At 41.1% G+C, this 16,565-nt stretch overlaps 1 protein-coding gene across 1 annotated transcript in view; it reads right to left on the reverse strand.

The window, feature by feature from the left end:
- Nucleotides 1-16,565, reverse strand: part of UCHL5 (ubiquitin C-terminal hydrolase L5) — a 158,900-nt gene that overhangs the window by 107,800 nt on the left and 34,535 nt on the right. Inside the window, exon 3 of the mRNA XM_053693143.1 lies at nucleotides 16,126-16,231. Within this exon, the coding sequence (XP_053549118.1) occupies nucleotides 16,126-16,231 (106 nt within the window). The remainder of the gene's footprint in view (nucleotides 1-16,125; nucleotides 16,232-16,565) is intronic.

A 16,565-nucleotide genomic window follows, 5' to 3' on the forward strand; every position in this document is an offset into this window, starting at 1 on the left:
CTCTTGCCCAAGCCTGAGCGAAGAGAGAAAGTCTGCCCCCTACTAGATTCGGTCCCGGATCGGGGCTACCCCTTCATGCTGTCTTGGTGGCAGCAGCGGGCTTCTTGGCCTGTTTACCCTTGTTCCAAGTCTGGTTAGGTCTCCAGACTGACTTGGATTGAGCAAGATTCCCCTCTTGCTTTGCGGCAGGGGAAGAGGAAGAGGGACCACCTTTGAAGTTTCGAAAGGAGCGAAAATTATTTTGTTTGGTCCACATCTTATTCGTCCTATCCTGAGGAAGGGCATGGCCTTTCCCTCCAGTGATGTCTGAAATTATCTCTTTCAGTTCAGGCCCGAATAGGGTCTTACCCTTGAAAGGGATGGCTAAAATCTTAGCTTTTGATGACACATCAGCAGACCAGGACTTAAGCCATAACGCTCTGCGCACTAAAATGGCAAAAAATTATTCGCCGATAATTTAGCCAATTGAAAAGCAGCATCTGTAATGAAAGAATTAGCTAGCTTGAGAGCCCTAATTCTATCCAGAATATCCTCTAATGGAGTCTCAACCTGAAGAGCCTCGAACCAAAAGGACGCTGCAGTAGTTACAGGGACAATGCATGCTATAGGTTGGAGAAGAAAACCTTGATTAACAAATATTTTCTTCAGGAGACCCTCTAATTTTTTTTTACCCATAGGATCTTTGAAAGCACAACTGTCCTCAATAGGTATAGTTCTACGCTTAGCCAGGGTAGAAATAGCTCCCTCCACCTTAGGGACCGTCTGCCACGAGTCCCGCACGGCGTCTGATAAGGGACCGTCTGCCACGAGTCCCGCACGGCGTCTGATATGGGAAACATTTTCTTAAAAGTAGGAGGGGGAGCGAACGGAATACCTGGTCTATCCCACTCCTTAGTAACAATTTCCGAAATCCTCTTAGGAACCGGAAAAACATCAGTGTAGGCATGAACCTCTAGGATTTTGTCCATTTTACACAATTTCTCTGGAACTACAATAGGGTCACAATCATCCAGAGTCGCTAAAACCTTCCTGAGCAATAAGCGGAGGTGTTCTAGTTTAAATTCAAAAGCCGTCATATCTGAATCTGTCTGAGGGAACATATTTTCAGAAATCTCTCCCTCAGCCAGCAAATCCCTCACTTCAGAACATTGTGAGGGTACATCGGATATAGCTAATAAAGCGTCCGAGGGCTCAGCGTTTGTTCTCACACCAGACCTACTGCGCTTCCCTTGCAACCCCGGCAGCTTAGATAAAACCTCAGTGAGGGTAGTATTCATAACTGCGGCCATATCTTGCAGGGTGAAAGAATTAGACGCACTAGAAGTACTTGGCGTCGTTTGTGCGGGCGTTAACGGTTGTGACACTTGGGGAGAATTAGATGGCATAACCTGATTCTCTTCTGACTGAGAATCATCCTGCGACATACTTTTAGTAGCTAAAATATGTTCTTTACAATTTATTGACCTTTCAGTGCATGAGGGTCACATTCTAAGTGGAGGTTCCACGATAGCTTCTAAACATATTGAACATTGACTTTCCTCAATGTCAGACATGTTGAACAGGCTAGTAATGACTGCAAACAAGCATGAAAAGACTTTATTTAGTGAAAAAAAATAACAATCTTAAAAAACGGTACTGCGCCTTTAAGAGAAAAAAAGCATACACGTTCTGCAAAACAGCCTAAACATGCACCAAATTTTTCAAAATTTTGTATGTAGACCCACTATAGGTAGTTAAGATTGCACCACAAAAAATTTAAACAAATTAACCCCTTAATGTCCAAACCGGATCGAAAATAGGCCCAGATCCGGAAAAAGAGCCCTCAGCACCTTGCAACAGCCCTGCTGTGGCCCTACCTGCCCTGAAAGTGTGGGGTAAAAGCTTTGATTTGGCCCAAAACATACACCAGGGCCCTCAGGAGTTAGAGCTTGCTGACAAACTAACTGCGCATCTGAGGCGCGAAAATAAGCCCCGCCCATCTCACTCGATGTTCCCTGAGCCTTAAAGAACCGCACCAGCCATGTGGGTTCCAAGACCCGAAAGTTAAGCTGTGTGTGCCCTAATAAAGTTGCCCAAAACGTTTATTGCCCACAAAAACGTTAAAGCACTCCCATCCAAAAAACGTTTGCTCACAAACATTTTACATTCAGTGTCAACCATATATGTAATTGGCCCCATAAGCAAGCCAAGTAATGCCCTTCTTTTAGCTCTAGGATTACTGCTTACTCTTACCCTCCTGGGTATAATGTTAGCCTTTCTGAAATACACAGTCTCTCTAGAAAAAATATGACTGAACATACCTCATTGCTGCATAGCATGAAACCGTTCCTCACACTGAAGTTTCCTGTACTCCTCAGCCTCTGTGGGAACAGCAATGGACCTTAGTTACAAATGCTAAGATCATCATCCTCCAGGCAGCAGTCTTCATCCATCTGCTGCCTGAGAGTAAATAGTACAAACCGGTACCATTTAAAAATAAACTCTTGATTGAAGAAATTAAAAACTAATATTTTATCACCTCTTTCACTTTACCCTTCCTAGTACTTAGAGTAGGCAAAGAGAATGACTGGGGGGTGGAGTTAAGGGAGGAGCTATATAGACAGCTCTGCTGTGGTGCTCTTTGCCACTTCCTGTAGGGAAGGATAATATCCCACAAGTAAAGGATGAATCCATGGACTCGTCTTACCTTTATGGAAGAAAATTGGTTTAACTATAGTAGAGATGATCCAAGAGAGATAAAGCCACTCTTTACCCAGAAAACAAGGCTTCTCCCTAAGGGGCATATATTGCATTTTCATATGGGAAGGAGGTGAATACATTAAAAAAGTGCACAATGAAAATCTTAAGTTAAAAATACCAGTATTATACAAAACGAATAAAATAAAATACACAGGACAAAATTGTGCCGTTAAAGGTGCATAAAAAAATCGCAACAAAATTTTTCATCAAATTCGTATTTTATAAAAAAAAAAAGGGTTTTTTTGTAAATTACAGAGAAATAAATCATATTAAATATGCACAGTATAAATCGTAGGATAAGTACACTGGATGTGCAAAGAGCACATAGAAATTCATACTTTGTTAGTACAAAATACAAAGCGTAATTGTTTTGTTTGTTTGTAAAATGGGATGAACATGGCCGCTCCATGGGCGTGTATGAAATTGTCTCTCAAATCCCAGAGTAATACAGTAAACTTTTCGACCTTACAGATCTCACTGGTGACCTTTTATCAAAATACTTAACACACTAATTACTGTGAAAGGAAAACGTATGCATACGAAAACAATGAATTTAAAGTACAGTGCACTGAAAACAGGGTACTTTGATTTGTATCAAGGCATAATATTACATTTTAAACATACTCCAGGTTCTTTCTGTCTACTTCGTTCTCCATTTCAAACTTTTACACAGCAAAGAGCAAGGAATCAAGTTTCTCCAAACAGAGTCTTCAAAATGAGTGAGTGTGATGGAGCAAGTGTAAATGAGAGATAGTGAGAAAGGACGGAGAGAGAAACAGACGTGTGTAGGAGGAAGAGGAGGGAGTCTGCAGATCAGTTCAAATGACTGTTTGAAGCCTCTGTCTGTCTCAGTGGGGACACGATATTAACCCAGAGATAATGAATCATTTCCTGCTTCACTAGCTATCCCAAAGAACGTTAATCGTCATTATCTACTCATTTGTGATTCACTGCTGCCATCTTATGGTCTTTTCCAGAACTGTTGCACAAAGACTATAGCTGTTACAAAAAAGATTTGCCTTTTGACAATTCATGATTCATAACAGCTATAACCATTTAAATCTAAATCTTCATCTACATTGAGATAGATTTATATATAATATAAAGCCTATATATATATATATATATATATATATATATATATATATATATATATACATACACACACTTGTCTGTTTATATTCGTACACAGTTGTAGCATTTTATACTTTGTTTTGTGGGGTTACTAATAAATATATATGTGATATATAGGCTCTATGAAGTAAATATGTACTCACAAATATAAACATATGCCAACTACTAAGGTAAGGACAATCTTAAATAAAAAAAAATAAGATAAGATTTAGGGGCAGAAGTATAAAGGGTTAAAAATGAGCTCCTTTTCATGAGAGCATACTTTAGTAGGCTCAGGAGTGTGCACGTGTCTTGAGCACTTGATGGCAATGGTATTTGCAATAATGAGTAACATTGTTACAAAAATGATAGCAAACATAACTGCCATATAGTGTGCTCTCACGGAAAATATGTACGTTTCAAAAAAAGGAGAGCAAAAACAGAATTTATGCTTACCTGATAAATTACTTTCTCCAACGGTGTGTCCGGTCCACGGCGTCATCCATTACTTGTGGGAAATATTCTCCCCCACAGGGAAAGGCAAGGAGAGCACACAGCAAGAGCTGTCCATATAGCTCCCCCTCCGGCTCCGCCCCCCAGTCATTCGACCGACGGTTAGGAGAAAAAGGAGAAACTATAGGGTGCCGTGGTGACTGTAGTGTATAAAGAAATTTTTTTCAACCTGATTAAAAAACCAGGGCGGGCCGTGGACCGGACACACCGTTGGAGAAAGTAATTTATCAGGTAAGCATAAATTCTGTTTTCTCCAACATTGGTGTGTCCGGTACACGGCGTCATCCATTACTTGTGGGAACCAATACCAAAGCTTTAGGACACGGATGAAGGGAGGGAGCAAATCAGGTTACCTAAACGGAAGGCACCACGGCTTGCAAAACCTTTCTCCCAAAAATAGCCTCCGAAGAAGCAAAAGTATCAAATTTGTAGAATTTGGCAAAAGTGTGCAGAGAAGACCAAGTTGCTGCCTTACATATCTGGTCAACAGAAGCCTTGTTCTTGTAGGCCCATGTGGAAGCCACAGCCCTAGTAGAGTGAGCTGTGATACGGTCAGGAGGCTGCCGTCCGGCAGTCTCATAAGCCAAGCGGATAATGCTTTTCAGCCAGAAAGAGAGAGAGGTAGCAGTAGCTTTTTGACCTCTCCTCTTACCAGAGTAAACGACAAACAAAGATGAGGTTTGTCTAAAATCTTTTGTTGCTTCTAAATAGAACTTTAAAGCACGAACAACATCTAAATTGTGTAATAAACGTTCCTTCTTTGAAACTGGATTCGGACACAAAGAAGGAACAACTATTTCCTGGTTGATGTTCTTGTTGGAAACAACTTTTGGAAGAAAACCAGGCTTAGTACGCAAAACAACCTTATCTGAATGAAAAACCAGATATGGTGGATTACACTGCAAAGCAGATAATTCAGAAACTCTTCTAGCAGAAGAAATAGCAACCAAAAACAGAACTTTCCAAGATAATAACTTAATATCTATAGAATGTAAAGGTTCAAACGGAACCCCTTGAAGAACTGAAAGAACTAAATTTAGACTCCAAGGAGGAGTCATGGGTCTGTAAACAGGCTTGATTCTAACCAAAGCCTGAACAAAAGCTTGTACATCTGGCAAAGCTGCCAGTCGTTTGTGCAACAAGACGGATAATGCAGAAATCTGTCCTTTTAGAGAACTAGCTGACAACCCTTTATCCAAACCTTCTTGGAGAAAGGAGAGAATCTTTGGAATTTTAATCTTACTCCAGGAGAATCCTTTGGATTCACACCAACAGATATATCTTTTCCATATTTTATGGTAAATCTTTCTAGTCACAGGTTTTCTGGCTTGGACCAGAGTATCTATCACAGAATTTGAAAACCCACGCTTGGATAAAATCAAGCGTTCAATTTCCAAGCAGTCAGCTGCAGAGAAACTAGATTTGGATGTTCGAATGGACCTTGTACTAGAAGATCCTGTCTCAAAGGTAGCTTCCATGGTGGAGCCGATGACATATTCACCAGGTCTGCATACCAAGTCCTGCGTGGCCACGCAGGAGCTATCAGAATCACCGAGGCCTTCTCCTGTTTGATCCTGGCTATGAGCCTGGGAAGGAGAGGAAACGGTGGAAACACATATGCTAGGTTGAACGACCAAGGCGCCACTAATGCATCCACTAGAGTCGCCTTGGGATCCCTGGATCTGGACCCGTAGCAAGGTATCTTGAAGTTCTGACGGGACGCCATTAGATCCATGTCTGGAATGCCCCATAATTGGGTTAACTGAGCAAAGACCTCCGGATGGAGTTCCCACTCCCCCGGATGGAAAGTCTGACGACTCAAATAGTCCGCCTCCCAGTTGTCTACTCCTGGGATGTGAATAGCAGATAGATGGCAGGAGTGATTCTCTGCCCATTGGATTATCTTGGTTACTTCCTTCATCGCTAGGGAACTCTTTGTTCCCCCCTGATGATTGATGTACGCAACAGTCGTTATGTTGTCCGACTGAAATCTTATGAACCTGGCTTCCGCTAGCTGAGGCCAAGCCAGGAGCGCATTGAATATAGCTCTTAGTTCCAAAATGTTTATCGGGAGAAGCGACTCTTCCCGCGACCATAGGCCCTGAGCTTTCAGGGAGTCCCAGACCGCGCCCCAAGAGGCTGGCGTCGGTCGTGATGATGACCCACTCCGGTCTGCGGAAACTCATTCCCTGAGACAGGTGATCCTGGGTCAACCACCAGAGAAGTGAGTCCCTGGTTACCTGATCTACTTGAATTTGGGGAGACAAGTCTGTATAGTCCCCATTCCACTGATTGAGCATGCATAGCTGTAATGGTCTTAGATGAATTCAAGCAAAAGGAACCACATCCATTGCTGCGACCATTAGTCCTATTACTTCCATGCATTGAGCTATGGAGGGTTGAGGAATAGAATGAAGAACTCGACAAGCTTTTAGAAGCTTTGCCTTTCTGACTTCTGTGAGAAAGATCTTCACTTCCACAGAATCTATTATTGTTCCCAGAAAAGGAACCCTTGTGGACGGTGACAGTGAACTTTTTTCTATGTTCACCTTCCACCCGTGAGATCTGAGAAAGGCCAACACAATGTCTGTATGAGCCCTTGCTTTGGAAAGGGACGACGCTTGGATTAGGATGTCGTCTCGATAAGGTGCTACAGCGATGCCCCTCGGCCTTAGGACCGCTAGAAGGGACCCTAGCACCTTTGTGAAAATTCTGGGAGTGGTGGCTAAACCGAATGGAAGAGCCACAAACTGGTAATGTTTGTCCAGAAAGGTGAACCTCAGGAACTGATGATGAGATTTGTGGATTGGGATATGCAGATACGCATCCTTTAGATCCACGGTAGTCAAAAATTGACCCTGCTGGATTGTCGGTAAGATTGTCCGAATGGTTTCCATCTTGAAGGATGGAACTCTGAGGAACTTGTTTAATATCTTTAAATCCAGAATTGGCCTGAAAGTTCCCTCTTTTTTGGGAACCACAAACAGGTTTGAGTAAAAACCTAGACCTTGTTCCCCGGAGGGGACTGGGTTTATCACTCCCATCTTTGATAGGTCTCTTACACAATGTAAGAATGCCTGTTTCTTTATCTGGTCTGAAGATAAGCGAGACAGGTGGAACCTTCCCTTTGGAGGAAGTCCCTTGAATTCTAACAGGTATCCCTTGGAAACTATCTCTAGTGCCCAGGGATCCAGAACATCTCTTGCCCAAGCCTGAGCGAAGAGAGATAGTCTGCCCCCTACCAGATCCGGTCCCGGATCGGGGGCTACCCCTTCATGCTGTCTTGGTAGCAGCAGCAGGTTTCTTGGTTTGTTTACCCTTGTTCCAGCCTTGCATGGGCTTCCAAGCGGGTTTGGGCTGGGCCGCGTTAACTCCACTGCCGCTAGACAAGAAGGTATTAGCCGGTCCGTTCCTGAAATTGCGAAAGGAACGAAAATTAGACTTGTTCTTATCCTTAAAAGGCCTATCCTGTGGCAGGGCATGGCCCTTACCCCCAGTGATGTCTGAAATAATTTCCTTCAATTCCGGCCCAAAAAGGGTCTTACCCTTGAAAGGAATATTCAGTAACTTAGTCTTGGACGACACATCTGCCGACCAGGATTTTAGCCAAAGCGCCCTCCGCGCTACTATAGCAAAACCTGAGTTTTTCGCCGCCAATTTCGTTATTTGAAAGGCGGCATCCAATATAAAGGAATTAGCTAACTTTAATGCGTGTGTTCTGTCCATGACTTCTTCATAGGAAGTCTCTTTCTGGAGCGACCTTTCTAGTTCTTCGAACCAAAAGGACGCCGCTGAAGTGACAGTAATAACACACGTAGCTGGTTGAAGGATGAACCCTTGCTGAACAAAAATCTTTTTAAGCAATCCTTCCAATTTTTTATCCATAGGATCTTTGAAAGCGCAGCTGTCCTCTATAGGAATAGTTGTGCGCTTCGCTAGTGTTGAAACAGCTCCCTCAACCTTCGGGACCGTTTGCCATGCGTCCCTTCTAGGGTCTACTATGGGAAACATTTTCTTAAATATAGGAGGTGGGGCAAAGGGTACACCTGGCTTCTCCCACTCCTTTTCCACTATGTTCGCTACCCTCTTAGGTATTGGAAAAGCGTCGTCGTGCACTGGGACCTCTAAAAATTTGTCCAATTTGCACAACTTCTCTGGTACTACCATGGAATCACAGTCATCCAGAGTAGCTAATACCTCCTTAAGCAAAGCACTGAGATGTTCTAGTTTAAACTTAAATGCCACTAGATCAGGTTCTGCCTGTTGAGAAATTTTTCCTGAATCTGAAATTTCACCCTCAGACAGCCCTTCCCTTACAGCCAATTCCGATTGATGCGAGGGTAAAATAGATAAGGCATCATCAGCGTCTGATTGTTCATCCTTTTTATCTGTATTTAAAACTGAACAATCACGCTTTCTCTGAAAAGCTGGCAGTTTGGATAAAAGATTTGCTATAGAATTATCCACTACTACTGATAATTGTTGCATAGAAATAAGCACTGGCGCGCTAGGTGTCGCCTGCGTGGGCAAAGCTGGTGTAGACACAGAAGGAGAGGATGTAGAGCTATCCCCACTACCTTCATTAGATAAATCATCTTGGGCAACATTATGAAAAATAACAGAGCTGTCCTGATTTTGTTTGGACGCTATGGCGCAATTATCACAAACACTCGAAGGGGGAACCACATTTGTCTCTATACACACAGAACAAGGCAAACAATGCAATAAAAACGATTTTAAACAAAAACGTTACTGTCTCTTTAAATAATAAAATGACACATTTATTTCTGAATGTTCAAAAAACTATGAAGGCAATATCCGATTTTTCTGAAATTTGGACCCCAGAGTCTTAATGCTTAGAAAGTATTGCACAGCAAATATGGAGACTCTAGCTCTTAAAACAAGCAAACTAAGCTAATTGTTGGATTTAACCGTTTTTATACACTACAATCCCTGCTACAGACTTGTTGCAGCTTTTTACCTTCCTTAGGGGTCACCATTCACAGAAAAAAAGCCTTTTGGAGTCACTTTCTGAGCCACAGGACCCTATCTGCATGCACTGCCTTGTAAATCAACTGTGCAGCTGAAGCACCAAAATGAGGCTTCCTCCCTCAGCACACTACAGTGAAGGGGCCTTCCTGACTAGATTTAGGTGTCTAAAACAAGCCAGATCAATAAAAAACGTTCCCCAGTGTATGTGAGCTTATAAAATATTTCAAATGGTATCATATTGTAATAAAAACCAATCGATTTTGCCCCTAACAGTGTCTACCAGCATAAAAAACAAAAAGGGGAAGCCTGTTATCTTTTTTGCTGAGGTGAAAGAAAAATGGCTTACCTTTTCCCCTGAGGGGAAATATGACTGTCATCTAGCATTAGCCTGTGTTGTTAGAAGGAGACCAGTCATACCTGAAGCAGATGAGTCTGCAAACTGTTACCCCCAACTGAAGTTCTCTTGTTTCAACAGTCCTGCGTGATAACAGTAATGGATTTTAGTTACTGTCTGCTAAAATCATAGCCCTCTTAAACAGAAATCTTCATCACTTTTCTGTTATAGAGTAAATAGTACAAGCCAGCACTATTTTAAAAATAACAAACTCTTGATAGAAGAATAAAAAACTACAACTAACACCACAAACGCCTCGCCATCCCCGTGGTAGATGCTACTTGTTCAGAGCGGCAAGGAGAATGACTGGGGGGCGGAGCCGGAGGGGGAGCTATATGGACAGCTCTTGCTGTGTGCTCTCCTTGCCTTTCCCTGTGGGGGAGAATATTTCCCACAAGTAATGGATGACGCCGTGGACCGGACACACCAATGTTGGAGAAAGAAAGCCATAAATTTTACAAGAGGTAAATTTATTTTGACTTCTAATGTTACATGAACATCTCTACGGAAAAAAGGAAGAAAATGTTTTACCTCAGTAGCCACATCCTATTGTAAAGGGACTTTAAAAAAATCCAATCAGAATGCTTGTCCCAGGACTTGCAAGGGAGCATACATTTGTCAAGTGTGGGAGCAGACTCTTCTTAGTTTAAAGAGATTTACTATTACAGAGCAAGATTAAAGTAAAGCTGATATGGCTGTTTTTTTCCCACCACCATCCAGATGACAATTAAAACAAGTAGTTGAATGGTTGCTGCCTACAGAGCACTCTCTCTGGTTAGCTGATTTTAGGCTTAAAGGGACACTGAACCCAAATTTTTTTCTTTCATGATTCAGATAGAGCATGAAATTTTAAGCAACTTTCTAATTTACTCCTATTATCAATTTTTCGTTTTCTTGCTATCTTTATTTTAAAAGCAGGAATGTAAATCTTAGCAGCCAGCCCATTTTAGGTTCAGCACCATGGATAGCACTTGCTTATTGGAGGCTTACATTTACCCACCAATAAGTAAGCATAAACCAGGTTCTCAACCAAAAATGGGCCGGCTCCTATGCATCACATTCCTGCTTTTTAAATAAAGATAGCAAGAGAACGAAGAAAAATTGATACTAGGAGTAAATTAGAAAGTTGCTTAAAATGGCATATTCTAGCTGAATCATAAAAGAAAAAAAAATGGGTTTAATGTAACTTTAAATACAGAAAAATAAACAGGTTGACATAAAAAAAACTTATACTTTATCTCGGTTGTGATGAGATTTCATGTTGAGTAACATGTCCCTTTAAAGAAGAATGGCTTTATGTATTTTAAACTTTATATTACCTTTAAAAAAAAAAAAAAAAACTATAAAGTTATACTCTTTTTTTCAGTCATGTTAAAACATAGGTTATACTGTCCCAGAGCTGAATAATGTGAAAGGGGAGCACACAGCATACATAACCAGTGGGTACATTTCTACTTTCTCGTGCACGTGCATTCAGTCATCAAAATATACAGGCAAGCCATTCCTACTCAGCAAACAGAATGTACACATGGAAGAGAGGCACATTCCAACCAAAGAAATATCACAATAGTGGTGCATTTATTTATATTTCCATGTCCCCTGACAGCTCATAATATCCAACCTGCTCTCTGTATGCGCAACATTTACTTACAGATTCAGGAATGAGAATTACTTGGGAATTTTACACGGATTACGTACAATTATTATATCCGAAGGCTTGAGGCTGCTGAGTTCAACATCAATGGGATATTTGCATAAAGCCCTGAGGTGAACAATGGTAACCTTGCCGTTACAGGAACACATAAGTACACAGACTTCTGAGTGAATTTATTACGTGCAGACTAGGTCAGGTTAATAATACAATAGGTGACGGGAATTCCATTACAAGAGGTGCATGATCTGAGATGGGTTTGTTCAATAAGTTACTTCAATATTTTTAAACAGTTTGTAAAACTAGAGCTACACAAAATTATTATATGAATACTGGCTAAGAACAAAGAGATTACATACAATACAGTGACCAGGAGACACAACGAGCTCTATTTATTAATGGCCAGATAAACAAGCAAACCTTTCCACCTGGCCTCACTGCGAGTGGACAGCAGTCGTTTCTTATGCAATGCCGCCATTTGCTCATGAGCAGGGGCTGTCAATCATCCCAAATTGGACCAGATCAGGATCATTTCTTTCTTTCACATTTAAAGGAACATCGAAACACCACATTTTTCTATTATTATAGAGCATACAGTTTTAAACAACTTTCCAATTTACTTATAGGGCTCGATTTATCAAAGCCCTACGGCTGCAAGTTCTCACAAGAACTTGCTCGCCGTAATTTAACAAGCAGCGGTCACCAGACCGCCGCTTCTCTAACCTCTTCGCCACCTCTAAGGTGGCGAAATTCAATCTCCGTGGTCTAGTCCGACCGAGGAGATTGACAGCTCCTGCCCGCGCGCGATTGGCTGTGCGTGGGCAGGATTGCAAGCGAGCGCAAAATTGCACTCGTGTGCAATGGTGATTATCTGCGGGTAATTTCGCCCCACCACATGCGAGCCCCTGTCCGCCTCAGCTTTGATAAATTGAGCCCATATTATCAAATTTTCTTCATTTTCTTGGTATCCTTTGTTGAAAAGCAGGAAGGTAAATTCAGGAGTGTGCACGCGTCTGCAGTACTATATGGCAACAGTCCTAGAAACATAGAAACATAGATATTGACGGCAGATAAGAGCCATAGGCCCAGCAAGTCTGCCCCACCTTACCTAACAGTATAAACTTATCTAGTTCGTAGGATAGCCCTATGCTTGTCCCATGCATTTTTAAAGTCCCCCACAGTGTTTGTTGCTACTACCTCTTGAGGAAGTTTATTCCATAAATCAATCACTCTTTCTGTAAAGAAGTGCTTCCTCAAATTACTCCTGAATCTACTACCCTTTAGCTTGAGCTCATGACCCCTTGTTCTTGAATTTTCCATTTTATGTAAAATACCCACAGCCTCAGTTTTACTAAACCCTTTAATGTACTTGAAAGTTGCTATCATATCACCTCTTTCCCTTCTCTCCTCTAAGCTATACATATTTAGGTCATTGAGCCTATCCTGGTAAGTTTTATTTTTTAGACCATGTACCATTTTGGTAGCCCTCCTTTGCACAGATTCAAGTTTGTTAATATCCTTCTGAAGATATGGCCTCCAGAACTGCACACAATACTCAAGATGAGGCCTAACTAATGATCTATAAAGTGGCATAAGAACCTGCAATATTATTATACATTAGCAAGATCACTAGAAAGCCTCACCTGTCATGTCGTGCTCCAGACGTGCACGCTGTCTATCTAGATATCTCTTCAACAAAGAACAAGAGAATAAAGCAAATGTGAGACTAGAAGTAAATTGGAATCTTTTTTAAAATGATATTCTCTGAGCCATGAAAGAAAAATGTTGGGTTTCATGACCCTTTAAGAGAAGGAGAGGTTAAGTAGCAGCTACTTAACTAGCGTTTCAGGCTCATTCTCGCAAGCCTAAAACGCTGGAACCCCGAAACTGCTTTCACAGCTTGATAAATGGAATCCAGTGTCAGAATTGAGAATAAACAGCAGAACTCACAAATAAGTGTTTAAACCAAAAGAAAAACTTTAGGTACATTTATTAATAGCTCAGACAATTTTCTCAGTTATTCTCAGGTCACAGCCCACTATACAAGGGGAGTATTTTCTTACTTCATTCTCACTATCTTTATGCTTTTATTGTATAGCAGTTATATAATTTCTTCTCAGACTAGAGAGTTGCTGATGAACACAACAGGTGAGCCGTTGACAGGAGGGCATGTGTGCTGCCACCAATCACTAGCTAGCTCCCAGTAGTGCACGGTTGGCTCTGAGCCTACTTAGGTATGCTCTTCAGCAAAGGATACCACAAAGACAAAGCAAATTTCAATACAGAAGTAAACTGGAATATTGTTTAAAATTGCATACACTGTGTGAATCATAAAAGTTTACAATGCACTGTCCCTTTAAAATATATTGTGTATAAGAAAGAATAGTTCAACTTGTTAGTAGACACTTTTTGCATGAAAAACGATTAAAGGGACGGTAACTGGTTAACCTGTTGTGCCTTATATAAGAAATAGAACTATTGTTTGCCTTAGAGACACTATCATGAAGTGTAGTAGGTGGTACAGCAAATGAGACAGCTGCCACGTGCCATTTTCCCTTTCTTCTATGCCTGCTTCTGATACTGCCTGCCAGGCTTCCCGAAGCAAACAATCTGTGTTTGTACAGTCACATTCTGGAAGCCGGACAGACAAGCAGAATAGGAACATATGCAATTGGCTGTTAACGTGGCCAGTAGTCTTCCAATCTGCTAGATTAAGGGGGGGGGAATGTGCCAGCTTGGAGGGTGGACGAGTGAGCCTTACTGGAACAGATTTTAAAGTTGAAAAGTCACTTTTCTACTACAGCTAGATGTTAGATTATTTATAGCTAAACACTATGCATTAGGCACATAATACCTATATAAGGTAAACAAACAAAAAGATTTACTGTTCCTTTAAGCTTTTTAAATGTACTTTTAAAATAACAATACAATAATATCTAGATACCTGTTGTTCATTGGATGACAGGGACAACACCCACATAAACTTTGTTTATTCAATTTAGGAATATCAAATTAAAAAAAAAAAAAAAAGCTTTTTAGTTAATGCTGAAATAGTGTTTTAGATTGCACGGGAGTGAGCACAATGTTATCTATATGACACACATGAACTAGTACTGTCTAACTGAAAAACTTTCAAAATGCTCTGAACTAAGAGGCGGTTTTCAACGCTTTTGAAATCAGTTTGAGCCTACCTAGGTTTAGCTTTTCAAAAATACCCCCAAGGGAACAAAGCAAATTTAGTGATAAAAGTAAATTGGAAAGTTGTTTAAAATCACATGCCCTATCTTAATCATGAACGTTTAATTTTGACTAGACTGTCCCTTTAAGCTATAATGAAAACCTGGCCTGTTGGGGGAACTTAAGGACCACGGTTGAGAAAGACTGCCCTAAACCAAAGATGTAACTAGATGTCACTGGGCCGCTGGACAAAATGTGTGCTAAAGACCCCCATTTCCACAGCACCCTTTCAGGCTGTTTGTAATCCGCAGAAGCTGGCAGCCGCATGGGGTAGAAAGGAATTGCTTCTCTGCGACTATGAGTCACTCTTTCCCTTGGTTAGTCTACACCAGAGGATATACACTTGTGCAGTCTTCCTATACAAATATGGCGGCTGTTTTTTCTGTACAGCACCATTCTAACAGCCATCTTGGAAACCGTGACACCATATTGTAAAGGAAAATCCATAGACTTTCCTTAAACCATGAAACCTTTTTTTACAGGGAGGCACAGAGAAGGGCCAGACATATTGCAGGTGACACCGGGTCCCCATAAAGCTCCCCTGTAGCTACACCATTAGTGATTGCAGGGCTAAATGTGCCCCTTAGAGGTGCAGAACCAATCTCAAGTGAGAACTCTGAGACCCTTGTCCTTAACCCCTGCCCTAATTACATTTTAATTTAGGAGTAACTTAAAGGTGATGGCAAATCCTATAATATATATATATATATATATATATATATATATATATATATTTAGAAGTGCAACAAATAAATTGGACTTTCCTTTATTTACCTGCAGCGTTCACCACACTGAGCGCCTCAGGCCGCCCGCAGCAGAATGCTATTTTTTCAATGAGGTGACGTTTCCACCTCTTAGCCAAGTGTGGCCCAGCTGGCCTTATGCTGGATAGGTAGCACACTATTGGCTAATATCACCTCACGGCAAATTAGCGTTCTGCCATGACGGGCCTGAGGCGCTCAGTGCGGTGAGCACTACAGAAAAATAAAGGAACTGTCAGCGTGAAGTATTTTATTTCACAAACGCTAGGATTTACCATCACTTTAAGGGACAAAAAATCCCAAATATTTGTTTCATGATTCAGACAGAGCGTACCATTTTAATCAACTTTCCAATTGACTTCTACCATATTTGCTTTATTTTGTTGGTATCCTTGGTTGAAGGAGCAGTAATGCACTACTAGGCGCTAACTAAACTCATCGGGTGAGCCAACAAGAAGATGTTTACCATTGCATGTTATGTCTGAAACATTTTTGGGTTTCGTGTCATTTAAGGGGTATGATTGGGCTAAGCTATGGTCTTCTTTCTAGACTATTACCAGATATCAGATTCTAAGCACACGTAAAAGCTGGAAAGGGGGATTTGTCCGCTCTTGCCCCTCCAGTGCATATAAATGTACATTCTGCATCCTATCCCTGAGCTTGCGCTTTTTAAGTGTGTCATTAATTTAGCCTATTATGAAAAGCAGTTCAGAAAACAGCAATACCTGCTTTGCGAAAAAGATTGTGTCCAACCTGGAGTCTTGAACGATGGATCCAGCTGGTTCTTCCCCCGGCTGCCATTTGAAGAGGAAAATTAAACCTTGTACTGGTCTGAAATTAGGTAAAGAAGGAACGTTATTTCCTTGTCTTCTGAGCTTGCACCACACCATAAGCCACTATGACTGTAAAGTAGACATGATGTCTCTAAGTTTGTTATTACTAAACATAAAAAGAAAAATGCAATTGCAAATAAGGCACTGATGAGAGAAAATACCAATGATAGTGATTTTTTTCTTGCCAAGAAAAATTTAAAAGGGACAGTCTAGTCAAAAATAAACTTTCATGATTCAAATAGGACATGCAATTTTAAACAACTTTCCCAATGTACTTTTATCCTCAAATTTGCTTTGTTCTCTTGGTATTCTTTGTTGATATGCTAATTTCT

This window comes from Bombina bombina, chromosome 10, assembly GCF_027579735.1.
Source record: "Bombina bombina isolate aBomBom1 chromosome 10, aBomBom1.pri, whole genome shotgun sequence".
NCBI classification, from domain to species: Eukaryota; Metazoa; Chordata; class Amphibia; order Anura; family Bombinatoridae; genus Bombina; species Bombina bombina.